The sequence below is a fragment of the Myotis lucifugus genome, unplaced genomic scaffold, assembly GCF_000147115.1.
Source record: "Myotis lucifugus unplaced genomic scaffold, Myoluc2.0 scaffold_189, whole genome shotgun sequence".
In the NCBI taxonomy this organism is placed as follows: domain Eukaryota; kingdom Metazoa; phylum Chordata; class Mammalia; order Chiroptera; family Vespertilionidae; genus Myotis; species Myotis lucifugus.
In genome coordinates, this window is record NW_005871237.1 from 843,691 (window position 1) to 865,243 (window position 21,553).

A 21,553-nucleotide genomic window follows, 5' to 3' on the forward strand; every position below is an offset into this window, starting at 1 on the left:
CAAGATCTAGGACTGTGTTCAGAAATACTTATTTGTGAGCAGGAGGGGAAGGTCTACTAAGCCTAGTAAGTTTTCCTGTATACATGAATATTGATGAAATAAATGAAAGTATTAAATTTGTAAGTGCAGAAAACTAATGACAGTTCACCATTTACATGAGTTTTATAGTCTTTTATGTTTTTAAAAAGAGAATTTTAAAATCCATCATAGGGTGAAGATGAAGCCATGTTTGTAGAATATAGGAAACAACTGAAGTTGCTGTTGGACAGGCTTGCTCAAGTTTCACCAGAGTTACTGCTGGCTTCTGTTCGTAGAGTTTTTAGTTCTACACTGCAGTAAGTTTGTTATTGTTTTGGTAACAGGTCATCGCTTTCCTTTTCTCCCTGGTGATGGTTTACAATAAGTGATTCACTACTTTATTAATCTGTGTGACTTACTAAGATTTTATGTGTATCTCTGAAACAATGCACTTAATCACCTTGATTTTTCTTGATCCTTGAGGGGAAACACTACTCTTTAGAACATAAATAATAAAATGGATAGCATCAGTTATTTTTACTTTTTGGTATAAATTATATTGCCTGGCAAAGTTAACAATATCTACCCTAGCTGGTTTGGCTCAGAGGATAGGGCGTCAGCCTGTGGACTGAAGGGTCCCAGGTTCGATTCCGGTCAAGGGCACATGCCTGGGTAGTGGGCCTGATTCCCAGTGGGGAAGGAGGGAGCATGCAGGAGACAGCCAATCAATGATTCTCTCCCATCATTGATGTTTCTCTCTCTCTCCCTCTCCTTCCTCTCTGAAATCAATAAAAATATATTTTTAAAACATTAACAATATCTATGACTTCTTAATAATTAAAGAGGCTTTTGTTGGTGTCTTTTTATCCTTTGCATCACTAATTTTGTATAAAAAGTGTATGTTCAGGTCTCAGTAACATATTATGCCTTGGTAGGAATTGGCAGACTACACGATTTATGGAAGTTGAAGTAGCAATAAGATTGCTGTATATGTTGGCAGAAGCTCTTCCAGTATCTCATGGTGCTCACTTCTCAGGTGATGTTTCAAAAGCCAGTGCGTTGCAGGATATGATGCGAACTGTAAGTATACTGAAAATAATTTATTTGAACATAATTTTCTGTTTTCACTATAAGCTAATCGGAGTTTCTTATTAGAGTTTAGTATCTGTTAAAAGGGGGCATTTTGGTGTTACAATAAATAAAGATAGATTTCTTAACTTTTTCTTGCTCCAGTTGGTAACATCAGGAGTTAGTTCCTATCAGCATACATCGGTGACATTGGAGTTCTTCGAAACTGTTGTTAGATATGAAAAGTTTTTCACAGTTGAACCTCAACACATTCCATGTGTGCTAGTAAGTAAACATTTTACTTATTTTCAATTTTTGTTATTTTCCCATGTATTTCAGCTAATAAGCAGATAGTATTCTATTTTTCTTTTATAACTTTTTCCACAGCCAGAGGTTCTCAAAAACTTTTTTTCAGAAACTTTGAATGCACTGACACTAACCCCTCTTCTATTAAAAAAATTTTCTGTCTAATCAGTCACCTAAAGTCCTCAAGGGTCTATTTGTGTGTTGAGTAAGGTTTCTTGTTATATATAGTATCTGGTTCTTGCCTTCTAGAAGCTAAGAAAAAATTTTTGATATAAATAAAAATGTTTAACAAAAGTAGCAACAGGAGTTTTAAACAAGTGCAGCAAAAGTAAAAGTGTCCCTGTTTCTTTAGATGGCTTTCTTAGATCACAGGGGGCTGCGGCATTCCAGTGCAAAAGTGCGGAGCAGGACTGCCTACCTGTTTTCTAGATTTGTCAAGTCTCTCAAGTAAGTACAAAATTTCAGCTGTTATGTTTTATTCTTATATTTAGGATTATTAAATAGAACATATAAATTATCTTCTAAGAGCCTGTGGTAGATTTGGTTCTTTCTGTTCTAAGGCATTTTTTAAGTATTCCTTTTTTGTATCATGATGTTAGGACTTTTTTTCATTCTCATTAATTTACTTCATTCATTAGAAAGTCATTTGTTTGCATACTTGTATATGTAACACTAATCACTAATAACATTATGTAATTACATAACCAACAGTTTTATTGCTATGGATCAATAGTATATGGCTTCTTTGAAATTCTAAAGAATATATTCTTTGGAAATACATTTTTAACCTAACCTGTTTTATATTCTTTACTAGAACCAGTTTTTGGCATGAAAACTATTCATTCTTAGGCTTATAAGGTTGTAATTTTTAAAAATCATCATTAGTCTTAATCACATGTGACTAGCTTAGAACTGATTTTTTAGTTCTGACTTAACGGGGGATTTAGTGTTTTTAGCAACTTTTCAAGCACTGTTACTTATGTTATTGTGATTTTCCTTTTTGCCTTTATTCAGTAAACAAATGAATCCATTCATTGAGGATATTCTGAATAGAATACAAGATTTATTAGAGCTTTCTCCACCTGTAAGTACCTATTCTTCCAAATTACAGATTTCCCCAGATTTTGAGGCCACATACACCTTTAGCACTAATACTTTCGTGGGCTTTTTTTTAAATGAGGGTGGTGTGTGCAAGGGTTAGTTCTGTTTACCAACACTGTTGAGATAGCTATAATAATAAAAGCCTAATGTGCTAATTAGACCAGACGTCCGTCCGGACAAAGCTGGGACTATAGCCGCGAGATCGAAGAAGCCGCTGCTGCTGCGAGGGGAGGGCTCCAGGCAGCCGTCCGTGGCTGCGAAGGCCTACTCTTGCACGTATTTTGTGCACTGGGCCTCTAGTAGTAAATAAAACAGTAATAGAAGTAGAAAAAAAGCAAGAGTTGACTGACCAATTTGGCAATATGAGAAATAGTCTGCTTTCTCTATACTGTTAAATGTTGATGAAGTGTTTTATGGAGAAGGAAAAATTCAGTTTCTAAATTATTTAGTACTATGATCATATTGGGCCTTCTCAGTGACTGCTGCTGTTAGACTGAAGCTTTTCTGTGTTTAATTTTTCAGGCTTAGGAAAAAATTTTGATGCTGGTTTTTCTGAATATTTTGGTGTCCATTTCACTAGAAAGATTTAAGTTGGGGTGCTTTGTAAGCACATCTTGATGGATATTAGTACATGTTTTTGTTTAAAGCAAATACTGACATTGACTCAATTCTTTTTCACTTTGATACAAAATATTACTAGAGCTGCCATTTAAAAAGTGTTGAACAAAAATAATACTTTTGTTCTTTTAAATACCAGCACTTAGGGTTCACAGCTTATGTAATTTCACTGCATGAAAGGTTAGTAGTGAATTATATGGTTAAAAATTATCTTTGTCTACATACTAGAAAAGCTGATATATAAAGTACTTCACGCGGTTATTGCCAGTTTTCCTTGGCAGTTCACGGTAACCCAATTTTTGGGTACCTTATATTTCTGTAGCACTTTATCTTTGTATTCTCAACTCCTAGAGCATTGATTAGTCTTAGTGGTACTTAAAAATGCTTTAGTTACTTCTAAATTGGGAATTTCTTTTTTTTTTTTTTAAGAAATGTGAACATGACATAATTTATCTGTTTTTAGACAAGGTTTTATGTATTTCTTAATAAGGAGCTTGAGTGTTGGACCTAGAAGGGCCTCTGATATTTCCCCACATTCCTCTTGGCCTCCCCTACTGCATAAAAAAATAACAAAATTCAATAAAAGTGACCCATATATGGGATGCCTGCTTATGCCTGAATGAGATCTGGTTTTGTATTTGCAGTCTTATTTTCAAACGTTTTAAAGTAATAACCGTTGTGAATGTGCATATGTATTTATTGTGTGGTTTTTGTTGTTATTCAACTCTTAAACACTCTTTAAAATATTAACTTGTGTGGCCTTTGTACTAACGTTCAAAGTACCTTTGTACACCTCATTTTTAGCCACCAGCAATCTTACAAATAAGAGTTTTACAAGAGAAAACAAGGTAGAAGGCTAGCTAATAATTATGACTATTTGCAAAGTCTTGAAAAGAGTAGAATTAGACCCACGATCTCTTTACCTCTACTTCCGTTTTCTTTCTGTTATATGGTCTTAGGAGAAAATTTGTTTTTATAAGCACTCAACCTACTTTTTAATAGTGAGTTGATGTCATAGATTACATCTCTCGCTTTTGCACTTTGCTTAAATGAGACTAAATTTTATTTTAGGAGAATGGTTACCAGTCTTTGTTGAGCAGCGATGATCAACTGTTTATTTATGAGACAGCTGGAGTGCTGATTGTTAATAGTGAATACCCAGCAGAACGGAAGCAAGCGTTAATGAGGAATCTGTTGACTCCACTAATGGAAAAGTTTAAAATTCTGTTAGAAAAATTGATGCTGGCACAAGATGAAGAAAGGCAGGCATCTCTAGCAGACTGTCTCAACCATGCTGTTGGATTTGCCAGGTGAGTTAAGATTATTAAGTGAGTGTCTCTACACAGACAAGACCATTTATTTGTCTGCATCTTTTAGAATTGGGCACATATCCAAGATTCCAAAACTGGATTGTCTAGAGAATTATCTAAGCTTTCTTTTCTAAATCTAGTGAATTAGAAGAGGGAATAGATTATGTAACATTCTGCATTTCTGTCTTGACAACTGAGTCCTTAACTTTGACTTCTTTGGTGTAAATTGATTGTGTATTTAAGGGGATTAGCTAAAGTGTTTATATATCAGTTACTAATTGGGAAATCTTGGTGTTCGGTTTTGGTATCTTAAAGAGTAGGTCCTGAGACTTCTTTTTACCTGTTGCATTGTGTCCTGAAGACCATCCAAGCTGCTATTTCTTTCTCTCTACCCATAACTTTTATTGGCAAACAATAACAGCATATAAATTGTAGTGGTTGCTGATTATAAGCTATTTAAAGCAATTGCTCTATGGAATATTTCAGTGCAAAAGCTAATATTAGAGAGTTGTAGAAATAACCTGATTCTAAAGATTGTTTTCTAAATTTAAATGGGTAATTTGCAGATTATGTAGTAGGACAGCCTGGTCATACATAGTAAGTAGATTTTCCCCCTCTTTTCTGCATACTTCATCAGTAGGATTTTAATAAAACATTTAGATGGATTCAGATTAGAGGATTATAGTAACTACATCTCATTCATTTAGAATTGTCTACCAGTTTTGTTAGTTTTGTAATTTATCGTGCATTGTTTTTTATTACTCCATAAAATTTTTAAAGAATAAAGTTAAAAATAGTTGCCTTATTTTACTTATCTAGTCGGACCAGCAAAGCTTTCAGCAACAAGCAGACTGTGAAACAATGTGGCTGTTCCGAAGTTTATCTGGACTGTTTACAGACATTCTTGCCAGCTCTGAGTTGTCCCTTACAAAAGGATATTCTCAGAAGTGGAGTTCGCACTTTCCTTCATCGCATGATAATTTGCCTAGAGGAAGAAGTTCTTCCGTTCATCCCATCTGCCTCAGAACACATGCTGAAAGATTGTGAAGCAAAAGACCTTCAGGAGTTCATTCCTCTTATCAACCAGATTACAGCCAAATTTAAGGTACCACAAACCTCAGAGCATCCCCTGGCTTAAAGATCTTCCCCTGGCTTAAAAGATTAGGTGTATTTATCTTTAGATATATACATTGTCCCCCAAAAGTGTATATACACACTTTGAATAATTATAAAGGCAGTGCTTATTAAAATACATTTTATTTTCAAAATTGAGCTATCAGCTGTTAAAGTGTGTATACATTTTGGGGGGGATACCCTGCATTTTGACATTTGCCCCCTTGGTTTGTTTTTGTAAATATGAGTTACTTGTGGGCATGGATTGTGTATTTTTATCATCCCTAATATCTGGCTCGCTCCCTTACACATAAGACATGCTTAATAGATGTTTTAATAAAAACATACATACATTATCTGTTTTATGTAGCAGAAGGAAACAATTACTCTTCTGTTTTAGAAAATCAAATAAAAACAGCATTGAGTACTACCTGTCTAAAGAGGTAAATAAAAAGCATTGTAATTTGGGTGTCCACACAGGAGTTTAAAAGTAACGTAGTGTACTAAAGTTGGTTTTATGTACAAGGAGATTTAAGTCAAGTATAAGCTGACTAATAAGAATGGCTAACACACAGTGCTTTCTGTGTTCAAAATGTGTTCTAAGCATTTTCCTGCACATTAATTCATTTGATTCTAGGAGGTAAGTATTTTATAGATGAAGAAACAGACACAGAGAAGTTAAGGATTACCCAATGGCATATAAAGCCTGAGCACCCAAGCATGTAACTCCATTTATAATTTAGCAATAGAATTAATATCGTGAAATTTAAATTGAAAATATTCCATGGCAGTATTTGATTGTGAAATATTTCTGGGTCCCTACTATTTTTCTTATTATTTCTTAATTGTTTATCAAGAGAAACTATTTCTTAGCTCAGATATTCATGTTTCATAGATCAAGAATACAGGTAAGTGACAAACTTCTATGGAATTCAATCCAAAGAAATTCTTTACATAGCATGATCACTTTGCACTCTGAAAGATACCAGCCTTCCTCATCTCCTCAAAATCTTGCATGGAATCATAACTTCTGTAGAAATCTGCATGTCTTCTTTCTTGGTTCAGCCACACCAAACTTACAGGAAGCTGCAACCCCCAGGAATATAATGATGGCTCCAACAATATGAAATGTTGGCCATGCATCTGAGGTTTTGACAAAGCACTGAAAGACATGGTAGTTATAGTCTTCCTGAGGGAGAACTGGATCCGGCTCCCTACTATTTTAACGTGATCTTGAACTGTAGGAAATCGGTTGAATTTAATAATGTATATGTTATGTAGATTTTGTTTTAACTTTGATATTTGCTAAGTGAATTGTGTAAATATTCTAAATAGAAATTCTTAAGAAAGACTGTAAAACACGTTTTTTCTAAGTTACATTTATTTTTTTAATTGAGGTATAATTGACATACAACATCATATTAGTTTTAGGTGGTATACAACATCAAGAGCCAGTATTTGTATATAGCAAAAGCCTAGTTAACAGCCGTCACTAAACATTGTTTCAGAATATTTTTTCTTGTGATGAGAACTTTTAAGATTTACTCTTAGAAAACTTTTCAAATATGCAATACAGGATTATTATTAAGCTTCATAATAATTTTCTTACTCACTTCTGAAGTAGTAATATTTCTTATGTTCAGATACAGGTATCTCCATTTTTACAACAAATGTTCATGCCTCTACTTCATGCAATTTTTGAAGTGTTGCTTCGACCAGCAGAAGAAAATGACCAGTCTGCTGCTTTAGAGAAGCAAATGTTGCGGAGGAGTTACTTTGCTTTCCTGCAAACAGTCACAGGCAGTGGAATGAGCGAAGTCATAGCAAATCAAGGTGGGGATGTGTGTGATGCCTAAATTGTCTGCTGATGTCTTTGTCACAGTTATGCATCTATGTGAGCAAGAGTTAAAGTAGACACTAAACTTTTGGAGTGTTGTTGTATATGGACCCCTAGGATGACTGCTCATTATTTCAAGGAGGGAATTACTTTCAAGTTGAGGGCCTTAAAACTAATTGGTATTTGGTTCCCTTTTTTCCTAAAGTAGTATTCTTTTATTGGTTCTTTAGTATTAAAAACAGCATGGTGGCCCTAACCGGCTTGGCTCAGTGGATAGAGCATCAGCCTGCCGACTCAGGGGTCCCAGGTTCGATTCCGGTCAAGGGCATGTACCTTGGTTGCGGGCACATCCCCAGTGGGGAGTGTGCAGGAGGCAGCTGATCGATGTTTCTCTCTCATTGATGTTACTAACTCTCTATCCCTCTCCCTTCCTCTCTGTAAAAAAATCAATAAAATATATATTTTTTTAAAAAGCAGCATGGTGGTTACTGCCAGAATTGACTTGACAATTGAGTCTTACTGATTAATTTGCCATTTTCAAATTAAAAATAAATGGGACTGGATAGATCAATGTAGATAATTTTACAATATAGGAAATCCAGTGGGTAAGATGACAAGGGAATAGTGATTTTTCAATACTTTATGCTTAAAATTAAGGAGTACAGTTAATAAAAATTGAGGGATCTTATCAACTCTGTAAATGCTTTTGTCTGGTTACTATATATGGAATTAGAGCTTCAGGTTGCCTTTCCAGTTCTTCAAGTCAAGGTTTTTTTTTCCCCTTTTCAGGTGCAGAGAATGTAGAACGAGTTCTAGTTACTGTGATTCAAGGAGCAGTCGAATATCCAGATCCAATTGCACAGAAAACATGCTTTATCATCCTCTCCAAGTTGGTAGAACTCTGGGGTAAGATGATTTTTTTTAAGCTTTATTCCCTAGCCTGTTTCCTAAGACTCTCAGAGATGAAATAGAACCCTAGCCCTCACAATAGACAGGAGCGGGGAGTTGATTTCCCCCAATGATAAATTATAATTGACTTTTTTTATATACAAGATGAAAATTTGAATTCTCTTGACAGGTGGTAAAGATGGACCAGTGGGATTTGCTGATTTTGTTTATAAGCACATTGTCCCTGCGTGTTTCCTAGCACCTTTAAAACAAACCTTTGACCTGGCAGATGCACAAACAGTATTGGTAAGCACCCGGAATCTTTGTTTACCTTGTGTGGATCTTATGTGTTTTAACTCAAAATTTTTTCTTTAATGCCAGGTTGATTTTATTAGGTTTCATTGCTTTTTTTTTCCTTCTAATTTAGTACTTTCAAATTAGGATTCATTTTTAAGAGATTGAGGATACCTCTGGACCTTTTGTGGATTCTGACTAAATCACAATGCTAAAATTGACTATATAAAATCCAGCTCCTACAACTTTAATGACCAAGACTCTTTCTAGGACCGTGAAAGAGCGCATACTACCAATAGTCTAAAGTTTTATTAGTTTCCTACTACTGCTTTCACTCTAAACTGGTGCTTAATGTTTTTTCCTCACTATTAAGAGTAACTTTCTCTTCCTTGTATGATGGTTTCCCCAGATCTCCAGGGTGCTTAATGTCAAGCAGTTGCCTTTTACTCAATTCCCCATAGCCAAGTAAAAGCTAGATTTCATAACTCTAATTCACTACATTGAGACAGCATTTTTGTGTTTTTATATTTTCTATTCAACCTACTTATTCCATCCTTCCCTGCCTTCATCCTTTCTTTGAAGGGTAATGAATAGTGGTCAGGGAAGTAAAAAAAAGAAGTGGATCAGTAACCAAGAATTGACTATATTAAATTCTTGTCTACACAGGCTTTATCTGAGTGTGCAGTGACACTGAAAACAATTCATCTCAAGCGGGTAAGCTTTGGACCCCATGCTCGTTCATTTTCATCTCACTTGTATATTTGTTATGGTTTTAAATCTGTTTGACTTGTTTTTGAAAGCAGTATCCTTTTTTTTCCTAATGTTTGTATAGATTTTCAGAGAGGGGACAGAAGAGGGAAAGAGAGATAGAAACATCAGTAATGAGAGAATCATTGATTGGCTGCCTCCTGCACACCCCCTCAGTTCAGGCAGAACTGAAGTTAATTAACTTTTATAAAAGAAACCGCTTTCTCCCAGCCAGTGTGGTTCAGTGGTTGAGTGTTAATCCATGAAATCACGGTTCAGTTCTGGTCAGAGCACATGCTGGCGTTGCGGGCTTAATTCCCCCCATGTGGGCTGTTCAGGAGTCAGCCAATTGATGTTATGCTCTCAAATGGATGTTTCTCCCTTTCCCTTTCTCAATAAAATAAAATAAGATAAATAAAATAATAAAATTAAAAAATTTATTTAAAAAAAATTCTTCCTTATTTGTAGATCTTAGAATCAGGGGATACCCGTGCATAATAGCTTAATGGGATGGGATGGGTTAAGTAAGTTCTTTAAATAGATATAATATATTATTATGTATTAAATGTAATATTGTGGAACTAAAGAAGAAGGAGCAACTTGGCCTCTAAGAGCAATCTAAGAAAGCCATTTGAAAGGCAATTTTTAAATTTTTTTTCTGACCTTAAGTATAGATTTATTGGACTGACAGGAGGAGCTGGCATTCTGGGCAAAGTTAAGCAGTGTGTGGAGACAGATAAGACATCGCATGGTAGATTTGGTAGAAGATAGTGTTAACATGTTTAACTAAAGTATGAAGGCAGAAGTAATAGCTAAAAGCTGAAATGGGACTAGGTGAGCTCTATGTGTGAAAGGTTGGGTTATAATTTAGGATAGCTAAGTCAGAAAATAATGTTCAGAGAACAGTTTGGAATATGGTCTGAACCAGTTAGGACTAAATACTGATTTTGGAGTTCCAAGTGTGTAATAGTCAAGATGAAGTGAGACTTTCTAAGACCAGGTCAGAAAGAACCTTGGCTAAAGTAAGGGTTAAGGGGAAACTAGAAGTAGAACCAAAGTTGTGAAAGCTAAGGGAAGAGAGTCACAAAAGGGCAGATGGGTTGAACATTATTGGATGCTAGAGAATCAGGATGAGGAATGATAAAAAAATCAGTGTGGAAGTATTACAGTTTAGAAGTATTTATCTTGTCCTTAGAAGCTCTCGTTTAGACACATAGAATTGAATCAAATGGAATATTATATTTGAAAATGTTTTGCTTCGTTTTATTTTTTTCATTTATTCACTTGACTGACTTCCTCTTAAGGTAGAAGTTTACTTTTCCTGATTTAAAAAGTAAAACAAGTATACTCTATTTTTAAGTGATAACAGTGGGGTGGTATGAGATGATGAGCAGTGCATGAACAGTTAAGTTTAGGGAGAATAGACTAAAGAAAAAGGAGAGAAGGAAAGTTGAAGGGATCTGAGAAACTTTCACAGTGAAACGCTACCTCCTCTCAATTAGGAATGGCCTTCCTTTGAAGAGTAAATTGTGACCTAGGTCCATTGGGTTAGAGGCCCAGGAATCAAGGCAGAAGAAGAAACAAAGAAATCCTTTGATTCAGGAGCAGTAGTACTAAACAAGAAATGAGGTGTTAATGCAGGGAGAAGTGTATTGAGGAGAGATGGATTGACTTAATTTTGGTAACTTACTTTCAGTTGGACCAGGTTGAAGTCATCTGCATATTAAAGCCTTCTAGTCAGTTTCACGTTTAAAAGTGAAATTAGCTTTTTTAACTATTGGATTTATTACATTTGTTTGAGGCCTCTCTCTCAGAAACACATTGCTATAGGATAACTACTTTCAAATTGATCCTAAGTTTCTTTATAGTTGCTAAGAAGCGGTGGGGGAGTCAGGGCTAGTTTGTGAAAATTTTCACTCTTCCCTTCACCAAACTTAACCCCTAAATGCCCCAGAAAACTACTGTTACAGTTTTTAGCACCTAGAAGTACTAGAAGATAGCAATGTAGAGCAATAGTTTTAAAAGTCAGGTGACCTGCTTTTTAGTACAGATTTAATCAGACTGGGCAAATAATCCTATATTTCTGGGTCTTGGTTGCCTCATCTGGCTACTAAATTCCTTTTCCCTATTTTGTGAGCAGAAAAAGGAAGTTGTGTTTTTATTTGTATTACCTTCTAGCCTATCATTTTGACCTTTCTTGCTTGTATTTTAGTTTCTAAAGATAGGCATTACTATGGTACTGCCCTATAGTCCACCCAGTGGTGGATTGAACAGGAGCACTTCTGTTTGCTGTCTCCTTTCAGTGCATAGAAGACATTATGACCTGATTTTAAAAGAATATTTGTTTAATCTTTAGCACTACATAACACCGAGTAGTGTTTTGTAGCTAGTAAATACTAAGTGCTCTTCAAAAGCTTTACATTTCTAAATTCATCCAATCCTCCCAATAGCTCCGTTTTTTTAGATGGGGAAACTGAGGCTCAGAGAAGTTAAGTAACTTGCCCAAGTTACCAGAAATTTGCCAGAGCCAGTCTTCAAAACAAAGCAGACTCTGGTTTCAGAGCCTGTTCTTAATCACAGTACCGTATTCTGTTTAAAGTATACATATGTTGCTCCAATTTCTTTTAAAGCATTACTGATGTCAAGGAAGAAAATAATTTAGTTATAACCATCTTTTCATTTTCAGGGCCCAGAATGTGTTCAGTATCTTCAACAAGAATACCTACCTTCCTTGCAAGTAGCTCCAGAGATAATTCAAGTAAGAGCTGCCCTAGCAGATTTTCCTCTTAATTTAATTAAAGAAATATGACTATAATTCAAACTAAATTTTGATCCAAGAAAGCCAAACTGCATTCAAGTTGATGTTTTACTGTGTGTAGGATAGCAAGAGCCCAAACGTGGGAGAAGGAGGGGCTCTGAAATTGAATAGGAAAAATTGTATTTTTATCTTCACTAACCTTTAATAGAGATTTGATCTGTCATTGTGTAGGTGACAGATCACAGTAGTATTCGCGTTGCCGTGACTTTGTCACCAATAAGTAATCACAGATATTTTCTGTATCACTAGTTTCAGAGATCTCAAAATATTATTTACACTCAGTAGTAGTTTGAAATTAGGAGTTAAGATATGCCACTAGACCTTATTACTGAGTCTGTTTCATTCTACCACATGCCAAAAAAATTTTTATAACCATAATTCATGATTAGTTTCCTTTGTAATCCCATGTGTTAAAAACCATTCTAAAAGGGGTCCAAAGGGGACCATGGCCCACGAATCTGTTCTGAAGGTTTATGCCAGGTAGTTCATTTTATATGTGCTTACTTTGTAAACCTGAAACTATATTTAGAGGTCAGGGGCTGGAAAGCTATCTCACCTTTGCACTATTACAGAATAATCTTTAATGGCAGTTAGTTATTTTCTTGGCATATAGTTATCCAGACTGCTTGTCCTATAGCACATAGATCTGATACAGTGTCGAAGTTTTGATTAAAACTAGTTAGAATCTCTTGTGTAGATTCTAAGAATTGTTTCTTTATCAACAGTGATTTATAATGCTATTTTATAAGAGGCATTGAAAAAATTGAGTGAAAAATCGGATAGATCTCACATAAGAGTAATCATCAAACTCATTTTTAATGAATTTATGGTCTCTATAACATATCATCTTTAACTTTATAGATATTAATGAATTTTCTGTTATTATAAGCTAATATTTTATTAAAACAATAAATTACTAGTTACTCATGTGATCTTAATGCTCATGAAAATAGAAATATGTCATTTGATTTTGAGTAGCTAATATTCTCCAGATTGCTGACTGAAACAAAATTATATTTCTATCTAATAATTTGATGAAGGACGATAAGGATTTGGTCTGGCTTTGTTCAGTTACTAACTAGGTAAGAATGGCCATAGCAGTGTAGTTTTTATCCTTTAGGTAGGAGAGCCTTATTCTCAAAAGCGAAAGCAGCCTGTCTGAAAAACATTAGACTTGAGGATACTATATTTTGGTGAGGAACTGTTCAGGTTAATTTTGGTGAGGAACTGTTCAGGTTAATTTTGATGTTACAAATATTATAGGTTTGAAGCAGTGCAAATGTCCATTCATAGATAAATGGATAATAGAGTGTGGTATGTATACACAATGGATTATTATTCAGCCTTAAAAAAGAGAAATGCTGTCATATACTACAACTTGCACAAACCTCGGAGGTTATGCTAAGTGAAATAAGCCAGTCACAGAAAGACAAGTTATAAAATTCTAATTATATTGAAGTACCTAAAGTAGTCATACTCTTAAAAACAGAAAGTAGAATGGTGGTGGCCAGGGGCTGGGGTGTGTGGGGAGTTGCATTGTGCATATAGTTAACACTGCTATACTGTACACATAAAAATGCTTAAGATGGTCAGTTTTATGTTTCCAATCACAATTTTAAAATGGTGCTGTGGATTTGAATTATTATGAATTTAATACAAATAGATTGATTCTCTTCTTTTCCCTCTTCGTGGCTCCCCAAGGAGTTTTGTCAAGCTCTTCAGCAGCCTGATGCTAAAGTTTTTAAAAACTACTTAAAGGTAGGTATTTGAAAAACTTACATATCTTCATATAATTAGGAAATGTTTCAGAGCCAAGAGAGAATATATATTACTAGTGGCTTGGTGCACAAATTCGTGCACATTGAAAGGAAATTAATTAGAAGAAATATTTTAATATCGCTATTCCCCCTTTCTCTATAATAGAAGTATCAGAGATGAAAGAAAATTAGTAAACTGTATATGAAAATAATATATAAATTGATTAATAAATAATAACATGATATAACAACAGTAAGATATAAAAACTGATTGACAAATTGATTAAACTTATTCTAACACTGAGGCCAGTGTCAGATGGGGACAAATCAATTTTTGGACAAATCAATTTTTGGAATCAGAACAACCTCTCCTCCGCAAATCCTGTTAGTACTTCAGCTTCAATTATGTTAGGTCGAAATCTATTACAAAGACCCTCATTTACCGTTAAGATTTCTCAGCATGATGATTGCACCTACTTTCAATTCTAATTTACGACACGGCATTCCCGAAGGAGTAATACTTTTAAGAAATTCGATGGGAAAATTTTCCTTTTCAGCATCATCCGTTGAATCTAGTATTATTACATTAAGACACACTGTCATCTCTGAGTCTTAATGCAATATCCATTCCCCAGCCTTTTCCACTATGTGGGAAAAGAATAGGATACTGATTTGTTTCATTTTAGTGGCATTCAGATTATTGGGATCTGGTTTACAATGAATGAGCAAGTCCCTTTCAAAAGGAGGTCCTCTATCTTAGTTTCTGATTATGACGGCAACCTTGGTTACCCGGGGATAATTATCTCTACCGGATCACTATTACGATCATATTTAATCGCCATTGTTACTTCCCTGCGACACTGCTGCTTTCTTTCAGCTTCAGAATGTCAACAGAAACAACCAAATTCACGATCATTGATGATAGATTGAAACACACACGTGCAATTGGCGCCAGGAGAGCTTTATATGTATCACACGTGCACAAGTCAACTTAGCCTTTTATAGATATAGAACAAACTTACTTAGTCCTGCTTTCTGATAAGCTAAACTTTTTTCAGCCCAGTGAAGCACCCCAACTTCTCTTTCAGGTAATTGTCAGCAACACAGCAGTAAATATCAACACAAAGCAGATTATTATTGTAGATCACACAGAGAGAACAAAGGGTAAAATATTTAACTGCAGCAGTGTTTGACTATGTTCTGTGCAGTGAGAAAACCTGAAGTCATTTTCAAGGTTCACCATTTCTTTTCAGTCGGGTCAAGTTTCTAAGCTTTCTAAATCTCCGTTTTCCAGTTAATGAAAAGAAATTAGGATTCCACCCAGTCTCCCATCTACCTACGCCAGGACTTTTGTGAGGATCAAATGAGATGAGGCACGGGAAAATGCTTCACAGACATTTAATTATAGTGTAAAGTGTTTCCACCTGGGTATAAAGCAAGTCCATGTTTCTGGGCTGAAGAAACTGCAAGGAGGCTAGTTGATAGGGAGAGGAAGCCAGGTGTTGCTATTTGATGTCATTACCCAGATGGTCTGGACACTTAGCATATTAGCCTTTTATATAGATAGGATACTGTAGTTTGTTTTGTTTTTTTAGTCCTCACCCGAGGATATGTTTTCATTGATTACAGAGAGAGAAGGGACAGAGACAGAAACATCCATCGGTTGCCTCCGTACTGTCTGCTCCCCCACTGGGAATTGAATGCACCACCCTTTGGTGCACAGGATGACTCTCCAACCAACTGAGCCACACCAGCCAGGACTCCGGCTGTTTAACCAACTATTACTTATTTTGGGATCTCTTTGCTCTAAAACATGCTCCTAAGAATCTGTAGTTATGGATGTTATACTTTAGAGTCTTCTGTGAAACCCCTTTCAACTGAACATAAGATCATAGAGAGTTGGGTAAGAATACTGAATGTGAATGTGCCTGAGCATTTGGTATGAAAATGCCAGTTTTCTTTTACAGTTTCATGATGTAATGAAATAGGAACAAGTAAATAGGAACAGTTTCCCATATTGAGTTGAAAGGAAGGATCTAAAAATATAAAAACAGAAGTATGAGTTACTTGGGTGTATCCTATCTTGAAACTTGAATTGTAAAACAGACAAAAAGTAGAGTCCTCAGATTTGGCCAGCAAGGCTCTTTATACATTTGTATAATCACTGAATTTTATTTTTTTATTTTATTTTTTTTTTAAATACATTTTATTGATTTTTACAGAGAGGAAGGGAGAGTTAGAAACATCGATGAGAGAGAAACATCGATCAGCTGCCTCCCGCACACCCCCTACCGGGGATGTGCCCGCAACCAAGGTACATGCCCCTGACCGGAATCGAACCTGGGACCTTTCAGTCCGCAGGCCGACGCTCCATCCACCGAGCCAAACCGGTTAGGGCAATCACTGAATTTTAAAAAAACCCTCCAAATTGGGAAGAAGTACCAAATGTTTATTTGGTATTATATTTATAATTCTTGAGACAGCACTATCTTGCTTTCACCTAAGTAGTCATTCAGTACGTCCTGACTGCTTTTTATGTAACAGGTACTGTGCCAATTGCTGCAAATACCAATATGAGTAACTTTCCCTGCCCACAAAGAATTCCTGGGCTGGATGAGGAACTATTCTTTATTTTTTATTTATTACCTTCAACAAATATGAGGACCAAGCACCATGCTAAATGTTTTGGTAGCAGGTAATTGAATGAATGGCTACCTGCTTATTTTGCCCAAGGCATTCAAAAGGATTTATAAGTCAAGGGGCTTTACTTCATTTAAGTATCCTATCCTTTGACTTTGGTTCTAAACTCTTTCCTTGTCAGTTTTTCCCTCAATAGTAGTAGTTTGTCAGCTTAAACGGACAAAAGGATTTGTGAGAGGAATGTTGAGAATTACTGTTTATCATCACAAATCCTCCCACTCCCATTTTCCCATAAAAGCAAAGTGCCTGTGAAGATAACCTATTAAATAACTAATCAATCAAACTGCATTAAAGGATTCAAAAAATTATAACTCTCTATTAGAGGGGTCTGTAACAGCAGATATATGTACATTGTAGCAGGTTTATGCTCCAAACATATAATTTATTCAAACAGCATTCATAAAATGTCTTTCTCCCAAGTCCAACTTCTCTATATTGATAGCATTAAGTCATTGGTAACATTCTTCTAGTTTGAAAAAATGAAGTTCCTTCTTTCATGCCTACTCCCTTCATGCCTGATGGATCCTCGGATTCTTTGCAGATTCTTCCTCCTCATTCACTTGCTGTCCCTTCCTTTCTATCTGGGATAGGCTTGTTATCTCACTGATCTCCCTTCCCTTGTTCTCGCCAAGCAGGTCTATTTGAAAACACTGAACAGACCCCTAAAATTCATTTCCCTAATTCATAACTTTCAAAGCCTGCTGTTGACTAAACATACATTCATGTTTCTTAGTTTGGCATTCAGTGTTTTTTCATATATATATTTTTATTGATTTCAGAGAGGAAGCGAGAGATAGAAACATGAAAGAGATGAGAGAGAATCATTGATCGGCTGCCTCCTGCACACCCCTACTGGGGATCAAGCCCGCAACCCAGGCATGTGCCCTGACCAGGAATCGAACCATGACCTCCTGGTTCATAGGTTGACACAACAAACCACTGAGCCACACCACCTGGGCTAAAAGTATTTTTTTAAGTTTTTTTTTTTAAATTGATTTTAAAGGGGCAGGGGAGAGAGAAACATCCATTTGTTGTTCCATTTTATCTATGCATTCATTGGTTGATTCTTGTATGTGCCCTGACTGGGGTTTGAACCTGCAACCTGGGCCTATCGGGACAACACTCTAACCATCTGAGTTTCCTGTACTTTTTAATAATAAAATAAATAATAAAACCCTTAAGGGATAACAACTACTATCTGTAGCTTTGACTTGTTTCTTCCTCAAAATTTAATTTCTCAGCATTAATTTTGATAGTAGTGCCAGTCAGCAAAATGTGTCTAAAGCATGTTTTCCTCTGATCACTTGACTCTCATAGCATTAGTGTAATACTTTATTTCAACTTAATATTGTCACCATAAGTTATCTATAGACTTTATTAAATATTTCCCAACTTAATATTGTCACCATAAGTTATCTATAGACTTTATCAAATTGTCCAAAAAACAAAGTTCTTAACTTATATTATGTGTTTAATATGTTTTTATTGATTTGAGAGAGAGGGAAACATTAACGTGAGAGAGAAATATCGATTGGTTGCCTCCTGTAGACACCCTTACCAGGGATCAAGCCTGCATGCTGCATATGTGCCTTGACTGAGAATTGAGCCAGCGACCATTTAGTGCATGGATGATGCTCAATCATGTGAGCCACACTGGCCAGGGCAATATCTACTGAATTTTACAAAAGAGTAACTAGCACTCAGCAACTTAGAGACATTCTTCAAGTGAAAGGTGGTATTTTCGGACATTAATACTGACTGTACCATTACTTTATTTGCAGGTGTTCTTCCAGAGAGCAAGGCCCTAAGAACTGGATCTCCCTGTGCCTACTTCATGATCAGGATTTATGATCAGAAATTCCAGTTAATTTATAAAGAAGCAGTTTTGTGTGCCATTCACACTGGTCTTTTTAACTTGACTCTGAGCTTATTGCAGTGTATGTATTGGGATTTTTCTGTAAAATGTGTGTAATTTTCCCTAAATACGGGTATGTGACAACAAGAGAAGTTGCTTGCATGCCGATTCAAATTGTTCTATATAAAAAAGCTGTTAAAAGATACAGCAGAGTTATCCTAGTACCATTTTATTTTTACTTGAAACTTTTAAGTCCTTTAAAAACCATAGCAGGAAAACTGTACTTTTTTAAATTGCGGAATATAAAATGTTTGAAATTTTAAATTTTCTTTTATGTGTGCAGACTTAAAGTATGGGGGTGGGATACAAAAGATCAAAACTAATTTTTTGTAGATAGCCATTACATTTCTTTAAAATGTTTCAATGCCAATAAGTATTCTACAAAAAAGAATGGTTTCATAAATTAACTGATTTAAGAGTAGGTACCAGTGTTATACATTTTTTTATAAAAAAAATAAAATAAATTTTACATAGTGAATCTACCAAGTCTTTTTTGGAATTATTATAAATACTTTAGCCTTATTTTCTCATTTTATCTTTCCATGATTTCCCATTTAAAGGATTGCACATATGAGCTTGCAGATGGTTTATTTTATTATGTTCCTTAAAAGGCTATATGCAACTTAGTTCTGTTAAATAGAATCTTTTTTAAATGCCCTAGAAAAAGCCTGTGTGATTCTGTTGATAGAATTAAAAATCCAATTTCTTCTACCTCTTCTATTGGATCTACGTAGGGCACAATATACCTATGTGTTTGATGCTTATAACTAGTTGCTGCCCATTTAGTTAATAGAAGAAGTACCTTCCCCTGTCTTCTCCCATTTTTATTCATGACTGCAAGAAGGCAAGAGGAAAAACAATAGTAGTATTGGGAAATTAAGAAAAGAGGGACAACACTGAGTAGCAGAATTACTATAGTTATTTAAGTTTAAATTCTAAAAGTCTAAGTAAGATTTTAAGGGAGGGTTGGGTATTTCTGTGGATTTTTTTTTAACCTTTAGCCAATATGGTCCCTAGGGATTTCGTGGATGAGCTTCAGTGGTCTATAAATTCCCTAACATTGTATTCTAAATTGTGCACATAGACCTTTTTCTGGGGTTAATTCTAGAAGTGATTTTAAACATTTTCCTTACGTTATAGAATAAACATACTGAACTAAGTTGACTGAATTATGAAACTAGATCAATAGAATGTATATTATACTTCAATAAGGATTTTTTAAAAATAGATGATTAAAAGCTGAGTGCTTTGTGTATGAGTTCCCTTGTACTGTGGGAGAGATAATTGTATCTATTGCAATAATACTAATTGTTCAAAGTGTGCTAATGAGTAGCATAGCATAGTGGTCAAGAGCACAGGCCTAGGATCCAGATAACAGTTCATATAAGTAGGTTCAAATAACAGTTCTGCCAGTAACTGGTTTTTGAACCTTAAGGAAGTTCTCTCTCCACAGTTTCCCCATGTGCAAAATGGGAGAAATAATGGTAGCTACCTCATAACTAAACTGATTAAGTTAAACATGAAAAGAGCTTATTACAATACCTGCACACGAAGGCTTGATATAAGCTATGGTTACTGTGCTATTAATTCCACATGTGTAAAAATGATACCTGCTCCTTTCTCCCTGGCTTTTTAAAGCCCTTCAAAAGATTCACATGAGTTCAGAGCTAAGAGAAATCAAGACATGGAAATTAAGAGTGTAATAGAAATGAAACTTCATGTTATACAACCATGTATAATTCCTATCTTCATTCCTTGAAGTTTCCCAGAGCACTTTACATAGAGTGCCATAGTAATTAGGAAACTGTTCGATTATGAATTACCTTATTGTATTGCATTGCACCTCATTTCCAAAAGCAAGCACTCAAATAATTGTCACAAGGGTGAATCTCACCTGTTTACTGATGAGATAACATCGAGGCAAAAAACTTAGGGATTTGTGTGACTTGACTCTGGAACCACAAGGATTTTATGATGCCTGGTTTAGTTCTGTGCCTAACAGTTGTATTAAATCGTAAACGCTTACACTGGTTCACAAGTGGCTTGACCTTTAAGAAAACACTGGTATTTCAATGTGTATCAATTACTATGTGGTAAATATGTGAATAAAAGGCTTGGGCTCAGCTCATCACTTCTCCCATAAACTTTGAGCTATGGGCTTCACTGTTGCAAGAAGCTTTGACGGGTCCTTGGCATTAGATATGGGAAAACTGGTTGGAATTGTATGCAGTGAATAGATTTGTCTGTTGTTAGAATGACTCCACCACTGAAACATTGTTTAAAAGTCTAATAAAGTAACTTCCTTTGTAACAATGCATCACAGCGGGCTTTTGTTACTGCAGTTGTGTATATAACAGAGAGGTAAACAAAACAAAACAAAAACACAAACAAACTTGTTTAAAGTTCAGTATTTGGCAGGGAGAGCTGGAACAGCAGCCCCAGGTCTGTTCCGTTCAAAAGCCTCTGCTCTAAACCGCTCTCGCGGTTTCCCGGTTTCCCGTTTCTTGCTGGTTCGGGAAGCTCTGCGTCAGCAGTAGTCTGTGAGCTCTCACGTTCAGAAGGCTGCAGTGCTGTCAGTCGGCAGAAGGGATGACTAGCTGCCTGAGATCTTGGCGGCACGAATATTGCTGGGCCTGATTTTAGTCCATAAAAAGCTCTCCACTATTGTCATTTTCCAAAATACCGCTTAAAAGAGGGACTTATAAGAGCTTATGTACGTTAAGACGTCCACGAGTGAATTATTAAGAAGCGATCATCTAGCACCACGGCAGCCAACGTGGTCTTGAAAACATACAAATCTATCCCTTCGGACTCGGATGTTCCCCCGTGAGAGCCCCTCAGGTGTCCAGCATTCTGCACACCTGTGATTCGATTGTTACAATGAGGACTTCCGTTCTGTCTGCCCCACTGTCGCCCCACGCCGCACTCTGCTCTCCCGGACGGGGCGGGACTCGCGGTTATGGGAATCGGAATCATTATGCAGGGCTCCCCCGGTTTCACCCTGCAGGCACCCCCGGGTTTCCCCCGCCCCCTGGGGGAGAGCCACCGCCGCTGCAGCTTCCG

General features: G+C 36.0%; 1 protein-coding gene across 2 annotated transcripts in view; it reads left to right on the forward strand.

The window, feature by feature from the left end:
• Positions 1–20,800, forward strand: part of XPOT (exportin for tRNA) — a 39,501-nt gene extending 18,701 nt beyond the window's left edge. For both annotated transcript variants that reach the window (XM_006096851.3, XM_023760664.1), the window contains 14 exons: positions 211–335; positions 954–1,098; positions 1,252–1,371; positions 1,745–1,839; positions 2,407–2,476; positions 4,183–4,421; positions 5,241–5,526; positions 7,178–7,367; positions 8,161–8,277; positions 8,450–8,565; positions 9,220–9,267; positions 11,987–12,058; positions 13,820–13,876; positions 18,357–20,800. In XM_006096851.3, coding sequence (XP_006096913.1) covers positions 211–335; positions 954–1,098; positions 1,252–1,371; positions 1,745–1,839; positions 2,407–2,476; positions 4,183–4,421; positions 5,241–5,526; positions 7,178–7,367; positions 8,161–8,277; positions 8,450–8,565; positions 9,220–9,267; positions 11,987–12,058; positions 13,820–13,876; positions 18,357–18,383 — 1,707 coding nt within the window. In that variant the 3' untranslated portion in view covers positions 18,384–20,800. The remainder of the gene's footprint in view (positions 1–210; positions 336–953; positions 1,099–1,251; positions 1,372–1,744; positions 1,840–2,406; positions 2,477–4,182; positions 4,422–5,240; positions 5,527–7,177; positions 7,368–8,160; positions 8,278–8,449; positions 8,566–9,219; positions 9,268–11,986; positions 12,059–13,819; positions 13,877–18,356) is intronic.
• Positions 20,801–21,553: the final 753 nt, after the last annotated feature.